The sequence below is a fragment of the Mytilus galloprovincialis genome, chromosome 4 (assembly GCF_965363235.1).
Source record: "Mytilus galloprovincialis chromosome 4, xbMytGall1.hap1.1, whole genome shotgun sequence".
NCBI classification, from domain to species: Eukaryota; Metazoa; Mollusca; class Bivalvia; order Mytilida; family Mytilidae; genus Mytilus; species Mytilus galloprovincialis.
The window spans coordinates 68,931,270-68,952,094 of record NC_134841.1 but is presented as its reverse complement, the minus strand read 5'-3'; the positions used below and the strand labels follow the sequence as shown (position 1 = coordinate 68,952,094).

General features: G+C 32.6%; 1 protein-coding gene and 1 pseudogene across 1 annotated transcript; one reads left to right on the top strand and one right to left on the bottom strand.

Moving 5' to 3' along the window:
* Positions 1-4,636: 4,636 nt before the first annotated feature.
* On the bottom strand, positions 4,637-14,886 carry LOC143072809 (uncharacterized). Its single transcript, XM_076247913.1, has 8 exons — positions 14,749-14,886; positions 13,359-13,382; positions 12,563-12,667; positions 11,594-11,694; positions 10,448-10,553; positions 8,687-8,860; positions 7,695-7,855; positions 4,637-4,836 (listed from the first exon to the last, which is right to left on the bottom strand). The coding sequence occupies exons 1-8, from the start codon at positions 14,819-14,821 to the stop codon at positions 4,738-4,740; spliced, it is 843 nt and encodes a 280-aa protein (XP_076104028.1). The 5' UTR covers positions 14,822-14,886; the 3' UTR covers positions 4,637-4,737.
* A 3,035-nt stretch (positions 14,887-17,921) lies between these two features.
* On the top strand, positions 17,922-19,889 carry LOC143073744 (zinc finger MYM-type protein 3-like; annotated as a pseudogene).
* Positions 19,890-20,825: the final 936 nt, after the last annotated feature.

Sequence of the window (20,825 nt, the reverse complement as noted above, 5' to 3'; positions counted from 1 at the left end):
TTGTTGATAAATTTTGTTATTTAGGTATTCTGTTGAAGTATAACGGAAAATTTTTAAAAACTCAAAAGCAATTAGCTGAGCAAGGCAGGCAAGCTGTATTTGCCTTGAAATCAAAAGTGTCATCCTTATATTTGAATGTTTTCACATACATTAATTTGTTTGATACATATATAAGTAGTATTTTATGCTATGGCAGTGAGATATGGGGCTTTCATAAAGCTCCGAATATTGAAAAAGTTCAGTTAGATTTTTGCAAAAATATTTAAGGTGTCAAACAATGTACAACGAATGTAATGGTGTATTATTAGTTTGGTAGATATCCTTTGATATATTCTAGATTGTATAATATTATTAGACACTGGTTTAAACTTTTATCAACGAATAATTGTATTCTTGAAAATTGTTACAAAGAGCAGGTACGGAATCAATGTAATAACAGAAATAGTTGGATTTATCAACTGAAGTATTTATAATTGTTTAATTTGGGTCTGAATGACTTCTGTTTTAACCAAGATAATTTAGTTGTAAATGACACTCTTACAGTGTATATAAAGTGCGAATCCAGTCAGTTCATTTTCACTGTTGTATGCGAGTATGTTCATTGTAGAATAAAGGATCATGGGAAAACATTATTTGTTTACGTTTTGAAATTACCAAAATAATTGATTTGAAACTAAATTTTAACATATTTTCATTATGATGTGTTTTTTTAATGTAAAATAAATGTATTAAAGTTCAAATATGTGTTATAAAAGCAACATAATATAGAATATCAATTATTAAAGGCGATCCATTTTCACTATAGATGCGATGAATTATCACTGTATGGCATTCATTTCTGATGTAGAATTTTCGAAGATGCGATGAATTTTTATTGTAGATTAATGTGATAATTAGACTTGCAACAAATGAAAAACTTATTAGTTTGCTTTAATATCTATATCTATTTATAACTTGTTTATGTCTATAAAAACTGGCTGGCCATTTATATCTTTTCCCACAGTATTGACATGTGTGAACTGTATTGCCATGTTTCCCTGCTTTGTGATTTGCTAGGTCTTTAGAAGTTGCAAATTCCTGATTACACAAATCACACTGATACTTTTTGTTGTTTTCTTGGTGCATGTTGTTTCAAATTATGTTTGTAAAAAAATACTTTCTTAAATTTATAGGGCTTGTTGTTTAGGTGCTTGTTGACTTGGCCATCAAAGAGTTGTTTTTATACGAGGGCAATTTTTTTTTCGGTTCGTATATTGCTATGATGTCGTCATCGTCTGCGTCGTCCGAAGACACATTTGGTTTCCAGGCAACTACAACTTAAGTGAATGGATCTATATAAATTTTAAAGAAGGTTCAATACCACAAAATGAAGGTTGGGATTATTTTGGGGATGATGGTTCCAACTTTTTACGAAAAAGGGGCATAAAAGAAGCATTCTTTTTAGTTTCAGGATAATTTCTTGTGTATAAGAATTTCGATTGCTCTGAAATTGTAATACAGCGTTCAATACCACAAGTAGAAGGCTAGGATTCATTTTGGGGGTTTTGGTACTAACAGTTTAGGAATGAAGGAACAAAAAAGGGACAAAAAACAATCCTGTTAACTTTGTAGTTTCCGGACAATTACTTGTGTGTAAGTTTTTGGATCTTTCTGGCATTGTGCCACAAGGAACAATATCACAAATAAAGTGAAGACTGGGGTTAGGTTCGGGGATAATTGTCCCAAACATGCAGAAATAAGGGGCAAAAGAAATGGCAATTTTTTTTTCTAATTTCCAGACAATATCTTGTGTTTAAGTGTATGGATCTCTCTAAAATTGTACTACAAGGTTCATTACCACAAAGGAAAGACTGGTATTGGGTTTGATGGTTATTGGTCCTAGACGGAAAACAAAATGTAATGGTCGGGTTCTAATTTTTTAAAGGGGTTCATATCGCTTTTATTTTTTTTTTTTAAATTTCAAATTTTTGAAAAGTTTCAAGAAGAAACCTTCAGTTGCACAGTATTGCGCATACGATTTGTAAAATCTTCGACCACATTTACCTTGTGTCAGAAAACTATATAACGCCTTTTCACAACTCAAATTCAGATAGTATCAAGCTTTTAAAGGGCATACGATACAGTTACAAGGGAGCGAATGACGTTGCTGACGTAAAATGTTAGTCAAAACTAGAATATTTGATCAAGCTAATCAATATTGAAATCAATTATTGGGTGGCTCGCCAAAGCGGGTTTTTATATAAATACTGTGTAAATAATGTTCGTTTACAATTTTACCTTACTAAACATGTGAATTTTAGAGTGTATTTAACGAGAATAAGATTGTCTTCGCATAACTTATTTCTTGAAACAGGACGATATCACGGTGTTAATAGATCAGAAAGAAAATGCACTCTCTGTACTTTAAATACAACAGAAGACGAGTTTCATTTCATTTTACAGTGTGATTGTTATAATGCAATTAGGAGACAGTATATTAAGCCATATTATTCATTATAAGCGTCCATCGTCATTTAAGCTTATACAGTTGTTGAGCACAGAAAATGTAAAAGACATATGTAACCTTTGTAAATTTCTTTTCCATGCATTTAAACGTAGAACAGACATGTCATAAGTTACCAATACTTAATATAGATTATTATTCTTCTCGGATGTATTCATTTATCAGTTATGTATGTTTTATGTATTTATTTATGATAGTTTGTATTTGCATATATATTATATTTGTACTGATGAGCATCATTTGCTCAAAGTAATAAAGAATTGAATTGAATTCCGATTGGATATTGTTTTGTCTTATCGTTTGTAGTTTTACACAATTTGATTTAGAAGAGAAGTCGACATAGTTAGTATAACAATTAATTACACAGTTACTTACAGAATTCCATACATATTAATATTCTTTTAATATTAATAAAAACAAACAAAAAACATCACCTTTTCAAACTTAATCCCCATTATTATATTCAACTGTTAAAAATTTACCTGTGACGTCATTTTTTTTGTGGGGTTGATACATTGGTGTAAATTAAAATCACAAAAACACTGAACTGACGGACCGTTCGTCAGTCGCCTTTTCTGAATCAAAATGACTATGGATAATCTCATTGATCGTACACAAAAATGAAATAGAATGAAATTCAAAACAGTGTGGCTGTGGCCATTGATTGACACATTAAATTCATCCATTGACTGGGACAATTTACGTGAACGTTTGTCTGTAACGACCACTGTTCACGACGTACCTACGATAGACATTTAAACTGTAGGGTCACCAAAGGTTTCTTAACGCCTTTAATTATAAAATAATTCGAAAAATTAATCAGGAATAACGTTTATGTTTTGATTTATATAATTGATGTAAATTAAAACATCGTGTTATTTCTGATTAATTTTTCGAATTACTTTATTAAGGTGTTGAGAACCTTTGGTGATCCCATAGTTTAAGTGTCTTTAAAAAGTACATAGTGAGTAGTGGTCGTTACATACAAACGTTCACCTAAATTGTCCCAGTCAATGGATGAATTTAATGTGTCAATCAATGGCCACAGCCACACTGTTTTGAATTTCATTCTAATGTTACGTCATCGTTTGAGTTTCTATTCTTTATAACGTTTTAAACCAATCACAACGTTTTGGTGTACGCTTTTCGCAATATTACCCATAATGCATTAGATTCCGAAACGGCGAATTCTATTCTGCTGTTTTGTTCGGCTATATGATTTGCCTTCAACTCATTCTTTTATAAATACTTTATGTTATGTGATTTACACATAAAAACCATACTGTTTGAGGCTTTATCTATAAGGAAAACATCGTATTTTTCATAGAGGTAGGACAGATTATTGACATTATTTAAGGCTTTATAGCTCAATGTATCTTGTGTATTCACAGATAAGTTCAGTTTTGTTTTATAAATTTTGATTTGTACATTTAGATTTTAGATATGAATGATTGGTTCTAATGGTCAAATTCCATATATCGGTCGTCCCTAGGCCTGTTTCTGTATAATCATTTATGTACATGTATTATCATTATAAGCTTTTGATAAAATTATATATAATGAATTTGTTGCATGACACTCATCACAATATAAAAAAGAAGATGGGGTTTGATTGCAAATTAGACAACTATCAACAAGAGACCAAATGACACAGAAATTAACAACTATGATGTTTACTGTTTAATTTCCCCCTTTATTAAGTGTTTGTCCTAGGTCAGGAGCCGATACTGTATTGTTTGTCGTTATTTTGATGTCTGCCAACACTCAACAGAACCCAAAGCAGTACGTATCCGATGATTCTTTACGGTTTAGGACAAGCTCACAAAACAACAGTCCCCAGAAAGACATGTCACTCTATCCCAATACATTTGCACTCTATGTAGACCAGGTGCTGTCTGAATCTCTCATAAAGACACAAGATGTGTTGTGAAAATATTGCCGCGCATTTGAAGTATTTGAAAAAAGCCGTTTAGGGATCGAAATCACGGGCGCTGTCACTATACCGTTATAACTAATAGACAGTTATTGATTACAACATTGTGAATTTTGAGTGATTTCAATAAAGATGGAGAAGATCTACATCGATCAATGTTATCAAACTTTACAATATTGTCCATTAAAGTACATATTAAGTAACATATTTTCATTTTTATTTTTTTTTAGGATTATATGTTACAAAAAATATCTAATACCCGACATTATACAGTTTAATGTTTTTAAGTGTTAAACTTCATTTAGCATGTATCAATAGCTGGGTTGTTGGTCAGGTAAATATGTAAAGTAGATAATGTTCCAGTTTTGTAGATGCAGTCTGGTGGTGGGTTCATGAATGCCTGTAATAATAAATCATAAATAAAGTAAGATTTTCATTCACATATTTGTTTCAGCGTATTGAAACACGTATATATATGTTTGTTGCGCAATTATCAGTGTAAGGGTCATGTTCGGCTTCATTAAATAAGTTAGTTAAAACATTATAAACATAGATTCTATAAATCAAAGTGAAATGTCGTAGGGTATATGCAGAGCAAGACAAAAACGATGACACAATAAAATTAAGAGGCATCTTGAAATCGACAAACAATCTTCAGAAAAACACAAGCGTTTTTTTTTTTACAGTACATCGAAATCTGGCTGACCAACGTCGAAATACTTTTCCATTTATCAATGACAACAAAAGATTTGTCATCCATACGTTGAAATATAAGTGAATTCAAACGAAGATAAGAAGTACATACATAGGCGGTTAAATTCTTTTTTAACACTGCCGTCATTGACTGAAGGTATTATAATGTTCGTCTTACAGTCCACACTAGTACAAAATTTAGAGAATGTTTTGATTTCTCGAAATAGACATGGTAACCTGTCTTTCATAGATATAGGAAGACGTGGCATAAGTACCAATGACACAACTCTCCATCCAAGTAACAATTTATAAAAGTAAGCCATTATAGGTAAAGTTACGGCCTTCAACACGGGGCCTTTGCTCACACCGAACAGCAAGCTATAAAGGTCCTCAAAAATTACTAGTGTAAAACCATTCATAATGGAAGATCAACAGTCTATTCTATATAATTACGAGAAATTTCATATTTGGTTTCGTGTATTTTTTAATTTTTTTTTGTATGAGTCGGTTTTCTCTTTCGGAATAATGCGCATGTCTAGGTTATAATTGTTTGCGTTTTCACACTTTTGATGTCCGTGCTGTGTTATACATTTACTTGAAGTCCGTGCGCAGGTCTCTTGTATGTAGGTATTTCATCGGCTAGAATACCACATCTACTTGTTATACCAGATTTACAGACTATCAGGAATTTTCACACTCGTGCACAAACTTGATTATGCTTGGATTGATATATATTTGTACTTGAAACTTTATGCTTTTATCGAGATTGGTTTAAGTAGGGTGTCCCTTTCGATAATTAAAACGAACAGAGATAAATGTATCGTACTTAAACAGTCAAAATTAAGACAATTTTTTACTTCTTGAAAGTATCTCCGTTGAGCTTTTATTAAAGACTCGTGATTGTGCAGCCCTGACGGGTGTATCTTGTTATAATGGCACTGCTGTAAATGGAGCATTTACTCCACCCCTTAATGACATAAATACAATGGAACCACGTGTACGTTCAAATGAAAGAATACTAAATTTTACCGCATCAAGGAAAACTGAATTTTACTGAAAGCAAACTAAAAGTTCTGTAGCCCTTTCCACAAAAAATCATAAGATAAAAAGTAATATTAGGATTTTTAGGTTTTTCACAAAAAAATTAAAGTAAATCTTAAGAGCAAAAACTTTGCTATAACCCACTCTTAAGTCTATATAAAAAAAAAACTGTCTTACTTATTTTTAATATTATAAACAGAAGAGTTTTTCGTGACAGAACCGACGACCTTTTTTAAATGATGACCATTTAATTGCACGGTATCGTTTCCCCAGGCAGTCTATTTTGGATTTAACAGACACGCTCAAAGATGCCATTGAAAGACCATCCAACAGATCAAATGCAATCCCTCCCCATATTCAATTAGTATAACAACACAAATCACATGTCTCTTCCGTCTTGTAGTTGAATGTGCAAGTTTGGTGATTTCTATCACGTCCGCTATGAAGTGAATGATTGCAAACTATGTTACCCAATCCCGAACACTTACATACAAGCAAGACTCGAGGTCGTACAGATTTTTTAGAACGTTAAATATCAATAAACCTTTTTTCCAGTCTAAAATTTGTCAGATAACCTGTTTTCGACCTACCTTTATTCAATTCATTTCAACTGCACATCTGCATATAATGATGCATGTTCGGGTTTTATTAATTAGAACAACAACAGTGCATGCTTATCAGACTTATAAGTGTAGTTGTTACTTTAAAAGCCTGACACATAATTTATTATTACAAATTTAATTCAATGTAACTGTTTCTGTCATGTTTTAAAAGGTAATGCATTGCTTCTTAAATTTGTGTTTACAATTAAAATAGGGTTTTAATGCCCTTAACCGTCAGACGTAAAACGGCCATTTTCGGCTACCGTTTGCTTAAATTGCTTAAAATCTTACCGTGATTCGTCAACATGTCCTTATCGTAATTCGTCAGAGGTCTTACATAATTGTCGTTAGTGTCATTTTCGCAACAAAGACCGGGATGCGTTAAAACAATCGATTTTTAATCGTCTTATAGAAAGTGTTCATTTTATCGTCATGCACCAAAAATACCGGTAACGTCAATTTACAAGAGCTTGTACCACTATTCGTCATGAAGGTACCCAATTACTACCGTCTTAAAAGACGTGATGGGTTTTATGAAAACACTTGGTATTCTGCACATCTGACATTAATTTTCATATACATGACCGGGTCGTCCCATGTCCGTGAATAGAATCTAGTTATACAAAATATATCTTTCTGTACAATTATATCGGCCTTTTTTTTGGAAAATATTTAAGTGAAGAGTATCTGTAATGCCCCTAAAAAAATGTATGTACAAAAAGATATTTTATTATAAATCTTTTTCATGTCTCTCATTTTTAAAAGCAAGACACCACTATTCATCAAACGAAGTTTAAGAGTAACATTTTCCATCACTGAGTGTTTTAGTCGATTTTTTTTTTAGTTCAATGACAATTCTTGTACTTATCAATAATACGAATGTTTAAAGTAGCATAATAATTCATGGTTGTAAAATATATACCGAAATTGTTGACTTTGGTGGATGTTCAACTCTTGGTGAAGTTAGATCTGCTTGCATAGCCCAACCAAAAGCATTGAGTTTACCACCATTATACAATAGAAACACTGGCCAAAATTCATCACAACTCATATCCTTTCTGACGTTGAACCAGTAATGTTTACCTGTAAAACAATTAGTATAATGTATAAGTACTTTGCTACTTAGTCTATTCTGTTTCATTTCTATCTTCACAAGATTCTATTTATAACATATACACAGGAATAGATTTGTCTGTTTAGTCCAAGAGAAATAGAATTGTATAGACAATGCGTAAAATTCAACATCTTAAAGCATCATAATATGCGCCTATTGCATGTGCATGCGAAACAAATATTGGTTTGAATATGAAAATTTTATTTTGTGGAAATCGTTTATAGCCAAAAAAAGTAAAACCATAATTTTATATGCCAGCTTTAGCTGGCACTTATGGTAGAAGCATCGTTTTGGGATAAAGAACGAAAACTCTCTCTACACGACCAATCTAAAAAGTATCGTCCTGAACATGCATGAAATATTTGCCACTGGATGTTAACATGGTTAAGCAACCAACAATCAATCAATATTTAGGACATAGTCTTGGTATAAAGCTGGTATTTAAGGTAGCGCCTTTCTCATATTAGAAACTGTAGTTATTAGTTATTACAAATGTACATCAATTTACCAAATATATTTTTTTTAGGTCCGTGATTAATCCAATCCAATTTATACCCCGAGGTTGATCCAAAACAAGGAAAATCAAGAAATTTTACAAAATTTGCACATAATTTAGTTTGTTGCCTTCAAGTTGGTGAATCGAAACAAATGTACGATTTTTCCCTTGAACACTTTAATCTTTAGGCATGTATAGCCAAATTTAAGATCATGCAATTGTAACTTTTAAATGTTTACTACATTGTAAGCCGAATATGCACCTTATAGTCGGTATCTTTCAAAACGATTATATTTTGTCATACCCATTGACGGAAAGCATTTTCCCTCTGTCCATTGAGTAGATGATATATCACTCTGTTCATGGGGGATTTTGATTGCATTTGTAATAGGGTCTGTTCCGTTCTGAATGTAAAGGTCAGTTCCAACTCCCTGTTGCTTATATTCAGCTGCTGATCTACCAGACGTACAAACGATCGCTGTGAAAGACAATATCATATTTGATAATATCATAAACGGTACATATATTACCTCACCAAATACTCATTTCGATTATTATTGCGTCGTTGGTGGTGCTCGATGCTAAAATATAGCGCCAAAATATATGACAACTCTATAATAGTGTTGGAGCGCTGATAAATAAACTACTTACGAAAAAAGTAACATTTAACGGTATTGTTAAAGAATTTTTTTTTATCTGATATAATTAAAGATTAAAATATTGTAAGCTAGAAAATATTAAACCTTAAAGCATAAACAAAAATATCTAATATAAACACCTATTAATACATACATTAATAAATTAATACTTCTACTAGTATTAGTCATAACACTCTTAGGAAATAATGGGGAAATTACTATTGCAATAAACATTATGTATCTTAGTAAAAGTTTGTTATTATTTAAAGGATTTGCCATCCGAAATAGAATGAAATTCAAAACAGTGTAGCTATGGCTATTGATTGATACATTAAAATCATCCATTGACTGGGACAATTTACGTGAACGTTTGTCTGTAACGACCACTGTTCACGACGTACCTACGATAGACATTTAAACTGTGGGGTCACCAAAGGTTTCTTAACGCCTTTAATTATAAAACAATTCGAAAAATTAATCAGGAATAACCTTTGTGTTTTGATTTATATAATTGATATAAATCAAAATATCGTGTTATTTCTGATTAATTTTTCGAATTACTTTATTTAGGTGTTGAGAACCTTTGGTGACCCCATAGTTTAAGTGTCTTTAAAAAGTACATAGTGAGCATTGGTCGTTACATACAAACGTTCACCTAAATTGTCCCAGTCAATGGATGATTTTAATGTGTCAATCAATGGCCACAGCTACACTGTTTTGAATTTCATTCTATATATTAGTTAAATAGATACTGTCCGGGTCGTATGCATGGGCAATATCTTTCATGGCAGTCTATTTATCACGACAATGCACACTTCGTTAGGTATTATGATTATTTTATTGAGGAAACCAAGGAATTAAACGATTACGTTCGCTGAAAACATTCATCATTATAAGAACCCATAGTAAGTTAAGTATCTAAGATCTTAGGCAAAAGTCAATGTCCAAGAAGTACATCATTATTACAGCTGCTATCATAATGCTAGCAAGTTAAAGGTTTGGTTTGCCTGCTTGCTTTGTTTGTATTAAATTTTGCTCTAGCATTGTACTTAAGATTGACATATGCAAACAATATAAGAAGGCGGAATTAAACCTGTATATAGGTAAATTTGAGTATTTGAAAATGTCCAATCAAATTTAAATATAATGTATACAAGTTTAACTCCGCCTTTATATTTTGTTTTTAGATGTCAATCTCAATAACAATGATTGATCAAACTTTAATACAAACAAAGCAAGCAAGCAATCGAAACCTTTAACATGCTAGCAATATGATAAAATCTTTTGGTCTGCTACTTTTTTAATATCTAGAATTGTTTTCTAATATAAATCTAATTAGACAGTTTAAATAAATGTTTACCTGTCCATATTCCTACGATATTTAGTTTGTATATAAACAAATTTGAAATAGTATGACTTATACTTACCAGGGTCGACGAAATATGCTGAAATATGGTAGTAGTTGCCTGACAATACAAATGGATGATTCTTCAGGAAGGTTGATGGCCATCCATTTGCAAGGCTATTTGAGACCTGATAAAATATAAATAAAATTTCAAATTTAAGCTTGCGAGGTGTCCGTGGTATGCAAAGAATTTAATTCAATTGTAGCATATACTCATCGGGCTTTTAATTTTAGAGGATTGAATACGTTTTATTAACAACAAACAAGTCAAAATTGTTGTAATAAATATTCTTATCGAATATTTTAATAAGTTTAAAGAAAAAAAAGTAATGTTTGAAAATCTACTTCTTAAAGCACCTATTCTCTCTATCTTCAGATTTTTGTGTAGTGTACTTTTTGGTTTGAATATGACAATGGACGTTAAGCAGGTAAACATCTATATTTGGGCCATGATAATGTTGCCAAGCCTTCTTCAACTAATTAATTTAATTGCCTTTTGGTATGTTATTGCCAATTCAGTTCTGAATGACGGGAACAATTAAAGTTTCCTGCTGAATAAATATTCGAACAGGTATTACCGATGTTATTTCAACTGATCATGCGGAGCTTACGTTTTACTTTGCATTAGGACAATCAATCTATCTGAAGATGTGTGTGATAAGGATGATTGCCGTTATAATTTTTAATGATTTTTAATCACCTATCAGTGTCATCAAAGGAATTTACAAAAGAATGACTGGACACTTCATTAATGAGTTTATCCTACAACACCTATATATAGATGGACTGGTGTATTATGAGCGAATCGGTTAAACTCCGCCCAGTCAAGTGAAATAAATCGAGTAATAGTGTGCCTTGAGATCAGACGTTTTATGAATTAGAAATTTGGTATGCACATAGTTGTATATGTATATAAATATGAACATATTTCAATTACGCCGCGTGCACTGAATTTTTTTCTTATAGATAAAGACATTAAAAAATTAAAGCAAACGCTGTGTTGTTTTTTTAATCTGATTTTTAAACCACTGTAGGACTATTTGTGTAAAACATGAAATCTTGCTGTATACACTTTAACTTAATTTCTTTTTGCATTGATGATTGTATATGACTTTAAAAGAACTCTCTCTGTTTCTCTCTTTGTTTAAGAAATTCCTGGATTACATACCGCAGCAGATATTCCAGCAATATATCCTTGTACGTCATATATTAAAATAAGAGCCATGTCGTTGTCTTTTACATATCGACGACCATGTAATCCACTCGAATCTATGAATAGAAAAAAACCCTCTAAAATTTTACACAAGAAAAAAGAGCATATAGAAACTAAAGTTAGTTACGTTTTCCAATCATTTAAAAACACTTATATCACTTATTTCAAATTAAGACTAATACAATGATATATAGCCTTTGTTAGTCTTGTATGATTTCTAATTCTAGTTTCTTGTGTATAATTCGGAGTTTAGAATGACGTCCATTATCACTGTACTAGTATACACATTTTTGAAGGGGCCAGCTGAAGGACGCCTATGGGTACGGGAGTTTCTCGCTACACTGAAGACCCATTGGTGGCCTTCGGCTGTTGTCTGCTCTATGGTCGGGTTGTTGTCGCTTTGACACATTCCCCATTTCCTTTCTCAATTTTATAAACATATATAAAGCCCCTTTGACTAGACTGGACTCTCAAAATTTTGAATTCTTGTTATTAGATCTTCAATGTAAGCAGCAATCCTGTGTCAATGATTGCCTTCTGGAAAAAAAGTATGCTCATGAATGTAAATAATGTATCCAGTGAAAGATACATAATCCGTGTGCATGTGTTGCATAAGAATGATGTACAACAAGGAAAATATGTCACTTCTTTTGTTGAAAATTTCAGATCTCAACCAAACCTCGTTGTCAATTCATATATGTCAGAAAACGAAAAAAAAGCAGACCTAATTCCAATATGAACTAAAAGGAAAATGCTAACTTATTGGTTAATCCTATATGTGAAATCTACTCATACGAATAAAAGAAGGGTGGGTTAGAAGAGAAGCACAAGTTGTTCCCATAGGAATTCAAAATATCTGTTGGAAAACTTGTTTATCTAATCTCATTTGGGAGTCAATTGGGCTAGCAATTTTTGATAACATACCTCCACAATCTGATATCTTCTGGAATCCCTTAGATTTTGCATCGGCCTCTGTTAGTGGCATAGCTGCAAAGTTCATACTACCGAATGGGTTTATTCCCCATGTAACTAAAAATCAAAGTTTTAATGTTAATGTGATATGTTCTAAAAGCTAATATTTATTATTGATATTATAAAAAAAATCTTAAATAAAGAGCGTATAACGAAACAATTTATAATTTCGGGTATCAGATCAATATTTTTTCGTTTTTTTGTTGTTGTTGGATTTACTTCAAGGAAACAATATATTCTTAATTTCATAATATATAATGAAAAGATGTTGTAACAGTATGATTTCCCATTGTCCATAGGAGACAAACACACACGTATATAATATAAGTACGTCTGAACCAGTGACAACTCTACAACAGATTTATCCATCGGGTCACCATCAGTGATGGTGATACATGGCTGTGTACATTCTGTATATGCAACTCGTCATTTAGTTGGTTTTGATGTGATATTTAAGGAGATTATCAAATGTTCACATTCCAATATCATAAATACTTTGCTGATTATCACGCTTTGTGTGTGAACTTTTTTGTTTGTTCTGTTTGGAAAATCTTTAGGTATTTCTTACTTTTTTGATGGATTACTCAATTTTGCATATTTTGTACATGTACATCTTTGTTATAATATGCAACTATAATTCTCTTCTTTAATAACATAAATTTTAAAATACAGCGTGATCTATGGAGTTTGGTTCCATTCGATATGCGAATCATGAGTATAAAGTTCCATTTAGAACAGCAATACATACCTCTAAGGTTATCCCATGTGCCGTCTAAAAAAAAAGAAAACGTAAAATTAAAATGTTCAATAGTTTGCTATTATTGGTCTATTGTGCTTAATTGAACTCGTATTTATATTTTGACCTTATAAAAATTCCTCTTCGCAACTTAAAATACCATGTATATTAACGTAATGAAAATTAAAAATTTTAATGAGGCAATAACCGTCACACCGCAGGCGAGATTGAAGCCAATTTACATAATAGACCAACCGTTTTGTTTTCTTAAAATCATAAAAGTTGGAGAAAATCTCGTTCTTTTAAATGACAGTCTTATAGTTTATAAATCACTAATACATAAATATATAGTCACAAAATATCGTTCAAACTAGCATTCATAAAAAGCTCCCCGTAATAATTTAAAACGATAAGTGAATATTACTTGAAATGTTGGTTCTTTTTCTTCAACTATTAAATCATTTAGTTGTTTTTATTTTAAAGCCAAAATTTCTTTTTTAACAGCCATATACCTCTTTATCAGAAATGAAAACTACGTCGAAACTGGAAGGAGCAATTTCCTAGATTTTTATTCCAGTTACAGATTCAAAATGATACAGGCGTCAAAACCTATATAAAGAATTCAAATTTTTAAGGTTGCATTTCTGTTAATATTGACAATGCGATTTCCCATAGGAACTCCTTTTACGGCTAAAACTGTACCACTTTTACTACGAAGTTGTGATAAAAAATCATATCCTTGAATGGAAAGTTCATATGCACTTCATATTTTTGTGCATGCTGTGCGGCATATTTTCAACGTTTATATGCACCGAACTTCTAAGAGTTTAAACTAACACTAAATGTCTTAACTAACCATACCTCGACTGTAGGATTACCACAGATTGCAATATAAACAATATGCATATATGTATATTTACTGGTAACATTCCCAAGTTATGTCTCTATGAGATGAAACATAGAGATCATAACTGAGAACCAGTATGTTAACAAAATTGATTATCTATGAATATTCGAGATCTGTATCTCCTCAAAAGAGGCGTGGTTTGAGAAACAGCTGTATTTACAAAGTGCAACCTTAAAAGTTTTATACAACATATACGTTGAATATATTTCAACAATTTATTCAAGAAAATTTCAATGTTATTCAGAATCATATATAATTTGTTAAATTTTGCCAGTTTAAGTCAGTTTTGACATGCAAAAACAAATATTGCTTTGGATAACTTGTCTAACCAAAACGAACTAAATGGTGCCCGAAAGACAATATTTCCAGTTGACTTCGTCCCTAGTCTTACACAGTGAATAATTCAATTCATGTTTTCTGGTATTCAGTGAAAATTAAGTTATTATTATGCAAAACAAATATTGCTTTAGATAAATAAACAAATCAAATGCTTACCCTGTCCAAATAAGAATCCATTACAATGAATGGCACAGAAAGCCAGCACTACCACCAGAACAGATGCCTTCATTTTGAATGCCAATGTATTTGTGAGGAGCTACTCTTGATTATTATCTATTATAGTCAAATATAAGCTTAATCAGTGGTTATTGTGACCTTTATTAGAATGTTATGTAGAACGTTGAAAAGCAGAATTAAAACAAAGCGAGATAAGATAAACAGCCGGTACAGTACTAGCCAACTCTAAATTGTTCCAAGGTTTTCTTGGTTTAAACGACCTTCACATTTCGATTTAGCAAAAGCAACGGCCTTCTCAGCTATTTTTGCATGTGTACTTATAGTGGTACTATAGATGTTTTGACGTACTGAAAATGTACTTAAATAAGGTAGAACTTTTTAAACTTGAAAAGTGAGTACATTTTCTTAAGCTGAAAGTAATCATCATGTACTTTTAATGTGAAGTTAGTTTTAGGTACACGCATTTTCTACAGTGATTTTGTACCAGTCCAGTAAGATATTCATTTTTTTTGTAAAACGATAAATATTTTTTTTTTTACATGTAAATGCATGTTTGTTTTCTGACCCGTCAGAGTTGTACTTTTTGCATTATCATAAAATAAACTACAGTGCATAATGAAAATGAAGTATCCTACAATGTAATATGTTAGCACATTTATAGATTTACACCATGGAGGTACAAAACTAGTATACCAAATTTGTATCACTAATCTAATACTGTAAATTTTTGGTTCTAAAATAAGAACAGTTGTTATCAATTGTTTGAAAGTACTACATCATTACTAAAGTATTTAAAGTAAATTCAACATTGTATTCTGTTCAATGAACTTGCTGACCTACCGGCATAGACATCCTAAGCCGACTTGTCTTCGCTATCCGTAAACGACATATCTTCACTATTTTTATCCGACCTATCTTCGCTATTCTTAGCCGATCCATCTTTACTATATTGATATATTATTCATATTTAGGGGTTAATATCTCCCTAGATATGAATTAATTGAATACTATTATTAATATGAATATTTTGAAATTGACTATTTGACCGTGAATCTTAGAATAACTTTTTTGATATAATGTTTTGAATGCTTAAAGTCATATGAAACGAGTGAGTGGTGAAAAATAATGTTTATCAAATTCTTGAACCAATGCATGTATATATCATAAACTTAGTCTTAAATGCACGGTTTTCTCATTTTTTACGCAAATATATCGTATAATAGTCATTTTTTTTCTCTCTGTCTGTTATGATTTAACAAATATGGCTACTCATTAAATGCCGTGTTTTGAAGCCGAAGTTTACCGATTGTCACCTTATAGTAAACAAATAACAAAAAGCATATGTTTTGAGCACGTGTTTAACATGTACAATCAGATAATTGTTTATTTTAATGACAGATCCATGCGTATTGCAATCACCTGATTTTTACGAGGAGGGTTACGCTCAGGTCACTATGCATACGGAAAATATGTCGGCGAATTGCTTCCTGGAAGGAATCAATTAAAAATAAGTAAACTTCTTCTAAATGTGGACAAATTAAAGAATTTTCCTCAGAAAAACGTGTATGTACATAAGTTGTATAATGAAAACTATCCATTTATAGTTATAAAAAAAATATGCATATTTTTTTTTTTATTTGAGGTTTCTTATGACTTTAATTAGACTAAGAAATCTTTCTTACAAAACGAATGTTCTTATTCCGAGAAAAATTAAGAAAATATTTTGGAACATATCTTTAATGGCCGACTGGTTTTTGTTAATATGAATCAGAATTTATAAACAACCTTCCCAAAGACCAAAACATTATCTTGTCAAGTTATTTGGTTCAACATAACATTCCAGATACACGTATATTGACGATGTCATCTCATCTTATGTCACAATTCTACGAGTGTTTGCAACTCGTATATCTAGTTGACTTGACATCAATGACCACTAAAACTAAAAGTAAGCTTCATATCTGGAGCTTTCTTAAAATTGATACAAATGGACGACTAAAAACTAGAATATATTAAAAAAAAACCCAACACGATGAATTAAGGTTTCCAATGGGGGGCGGGGGGTTACGCTCCAGTCATGCTTCAATGATTCCCAATATAATCAACCAAATTTTTCCCACAAAAGGGGGGCCAGGGCCCCCTGGATCCGCCTATGGTCAAGTTTCCATTTCTCACTTCCGGATTTCGAATTGCATTTACATATTTTAACTGATACATAGCACAAGCATGTTCACATCGTAATTATGTTTGGTTATAACACACACACTGCTTCAGTAGGGTATTCAAGGAAGAATTACCGAAATCAACAATACACAGGTTATATGATCACCATGACAACGGATTGATTGGTGCGAGTGTCTATGTCTTTTCCTGGTTCCCGGTTCTATGTTCCAGGTTTCAGATGATAGTCATGCGCTATATATGTGTAACATACTGAATATTGCGATAGAGAAGCAGTCTAGTATCTGTGTCATGAGTAAAATGTAATAACGGTTTTCGCTGTACATCATAAATGTTTTTCGTTAATGTCATGTACATAAATCAGGCCGTTATTTTTCTTGATTGTATTGTTTATATTTCCACGGGTGTCATTCGGTTTAACGAGAGAAATGATCGTGAAAGAATATCTAACGGTGATCAAGTATTACGAGACGATCGTAAAAGCTCGGGTACCGGATCGTGAAAGACATTTAATCGAGAAGACATACGAAATTTCAGTAAAATATCTAATCTAATTAATTACATAGACAAATTTACAACAAAATAAAACTGTCTGTCAAAAAGGTTGAAAGTGAAAGTCAAAATGCAGAAATCGATGGGTCTCTGTAAAAACTGTTAAAATATGGAAAAATAAAGGTTGGCAGGTAGGTGAAACTTACATAAATGAAGAGATAAATGAAAAATGAACAGATTGATGCCCGATTTATAAAATTCCAAGGCCCCCAATCGGCACCAGAAGCGACGAAGCAGCGCATCTATTTAGGGTGGGCAAATATCCACTTTTTGATATGGGATGAGCTCTGACGTCCCACGGCCCCAGTTTGTCTGGCAAAACAGTCGTTGGACGTCAGAGTAATCTCGGACTAGCTCCAAGTGACCGTTTTACTACGGTTGTCACCGATGAAGAAATTTCAAATCTAGTCAATGAAATAATGAACGCTAACACAAAAAAGAACACGAAATGGGCAGTGGGTGTATTTAACCATTTAGAGATCTTTCCGGGCTCAGATCGGGGATCCTATTATTGAGCTACATATGATGAACGCGGAATGTATGATCTATTGGCTAGAAAAGTTTGTTATGGAGACGAGGAAACAAAACGGAGACGAGTATCCGCCTAAATCTTTATACTACATTGTTTGTGGTCTCCTTATACATTGTAGGGACATGAATGTCCACGACAAAAACTTTCTGGATCAGAAAGATGGCCGATTTGCTCATTTTAGACGCGTTTTGGAAAGAAAAATGAATGACTCATTATCGAAAGGACTAGGCACTAAGGTTCGCAGGGCAGACCCCGTATCCGATGACGACGAAGAAAAGTTGTGTGCTAATGGTGTGCTCGGTACGACAAATTCAACTTCTTTGCAATATACTGTATTTTTTTACAACTGCAAACTGTTTGGACGGGACGAGCACAGAAATCTGGACCATTCTCAGTTCGAAACTGGACAAGATGCCACTGGAAGAGTTATAAGATTCATTGGTCGAAACAACAAGACGTTCAAAAGTGGTTTAGGCGATTTACGGCTGGATAACAAAGATATGAAACACTATGCAAGAGGTAAGTGTATACGCATTTAAATTATTTAAAAAACATGTTTTTAAAACGGCAATAAGCATATCACGTTTTATGTATTTTTGAAACATAAAGAATGACAAAGCCGTGACAAATTTGTTTCAGGCTAAATCGTATAAACTTGTAGAAATCTGAAGACTCCCATATTAAAAGCACGTGGTTGTCTTTTATTTTCACTTTGTCCATCCGTCCGTCCCTCAAAAGCTAGTTATTGTGGGAGCTTCATCTCAGGAACCACTCGAGCAAGACAGGACGGGGTTGCTGACTGGCCTATATCATTTTCTGAATCTTCAGCTGTTTCCCATAAAATATTTAAAATTTTGCCGGTGGGACCCTTTTTTAACTAATCAGTTGAGTTTTCTAGTTTTTATACTAATTTTAAACTTGTTAATAAATACCACTTGTTATTTATTTCTGTTTCTATACATGCAACATAAGTTTACCGGAGGAACATACATTTTAAAGTTCATAATTCTTCTTTTGCAGAACCAAGATGCATAGTTGACTTCTATGAAACATACTTGAAGGCAATTGGATCTGGCGTATTTTATCGCAAACCACTTATTTCTGATGTCCAAGATAAGCATCGCTACGGAAAGTCCGCGTTAGGAGTGAACAAGTTGAATGGTTAAATGCGTGAAATGTGTGAAAATGGAGGGGGGGGAGGGGGGCTTGGTTGGCAACTTTACCAACCACTCAGGAAAAAGAACATGTGCTACTGCGCTATATCAAGCAGGAATAGATAAGCTGTCTGCAACAGATTATGGAAAGGACTTGGCACCGCTCTACGAAAGGCGTTTGAACATACAAGACTGCTAACAGTAACATTCAAAAGCGAGTATCGGATGTCTTGAACCCCCGTCCGATCGTGATATGAATGAAAGTTTACAGGAATCCGTTCAAACCAAAACTGCTGTGGCCGAACCGTTTGAAAGGAATTTGAACAAGAAACGCTGTCTGGGTGATATCACAAATACATGCCGTTTGAATGATTCTGGTGCCGTTACATTCTCAATTGTAACTTTAATTTTCATTGAATTAATATGTTGCCGAGTTATCATAGTAACTGACTAACTTTGAATTTGTTTCATTTAATGTAAAGCATAACGGTGGGCTTTTATATATATATTCACTTGAATGTATAAATTACAGTACTAGTAATTAAAATTTCATTTTATTCAGTTTTTGCTATTTTCAGAGATATTCCCTGTGAGGTTCTACACAAGAGTTTAATTTTTGTGCGAATCTTAGAAAAAAAAAACACACTATTCTCTTTTTTCAAGTAAAAGAAGTTTACAATTCCCAGGGAAATCCTGTATAACAAAAACATTGGGAACAGAAAAAACGAGGGACAAATAAAAAAAGAACTTAAAAAATACACATTAAAAGAAGTTATAAATAATTTGTTTATGTAAAAAAGAGGTGGAGCCTTACTGTGCACTTTCAGTGAAGTTAATGCACTGCTTTTTTACTCCTCCCACCAATGGTTTTCTAATGGGAGATTGTTGAATAATCCTACGACAGTGCAATAACGTTCAAATCGGGAAGTTAATGCACTTCTTTCCAAAACATCAGATTTTAAAGCACACAAAAGATCAAAGAAATTAGTAAAAATCATATTACAATTTTAATTAATTCCATAGACATTCATTGTGCCTTTTGTGTTTTTTCATAAAGTACTAAATATTTTCATTATCTTATTACACAGTAATGTTGAGGAAATTGAACCATTTTGACAGACAAGTTTTTTTGTTCTGATTTGTTTTGAGTTTTGAAAATTAAGCGTTTATTCACAGATTCTGAACAAAAATTTACATTAAATGTCTTTCACGATCCGGTACTAGAGCTTTCACGATCGTCTCGCAATACTTGACCACCGTTAGATATTCTTTCACGATCCTTTCTCTCGTTAAACCGAATGACACTCGTGATTTCGAGGCCTTTTAGGTTAAAGCTGACTTTGTGGTATGGGTTTTGGCTATTGTTAAAGGCTTTACAGTGACCTATTGTTGTTAACTTCTATATCATGTGGTCTCTGGTAGAGAATTGTCTCACTGGCAATCATACGACATTCTTTTTCTCAGGGGGTTAACGCTTATATATTAGCGAGTTTTGGATGTGTCTATGGGCAACTCGATATGCCTCGGAATCACGATTCTCGGAACTTTTCGTTTGTAAGTCAGTCCCTCTTGCAATGAGGACACATGTGTTCGATTTGTAAGAAGGGTAAATGTCTGTACGTTGTTGTGTCGCTATA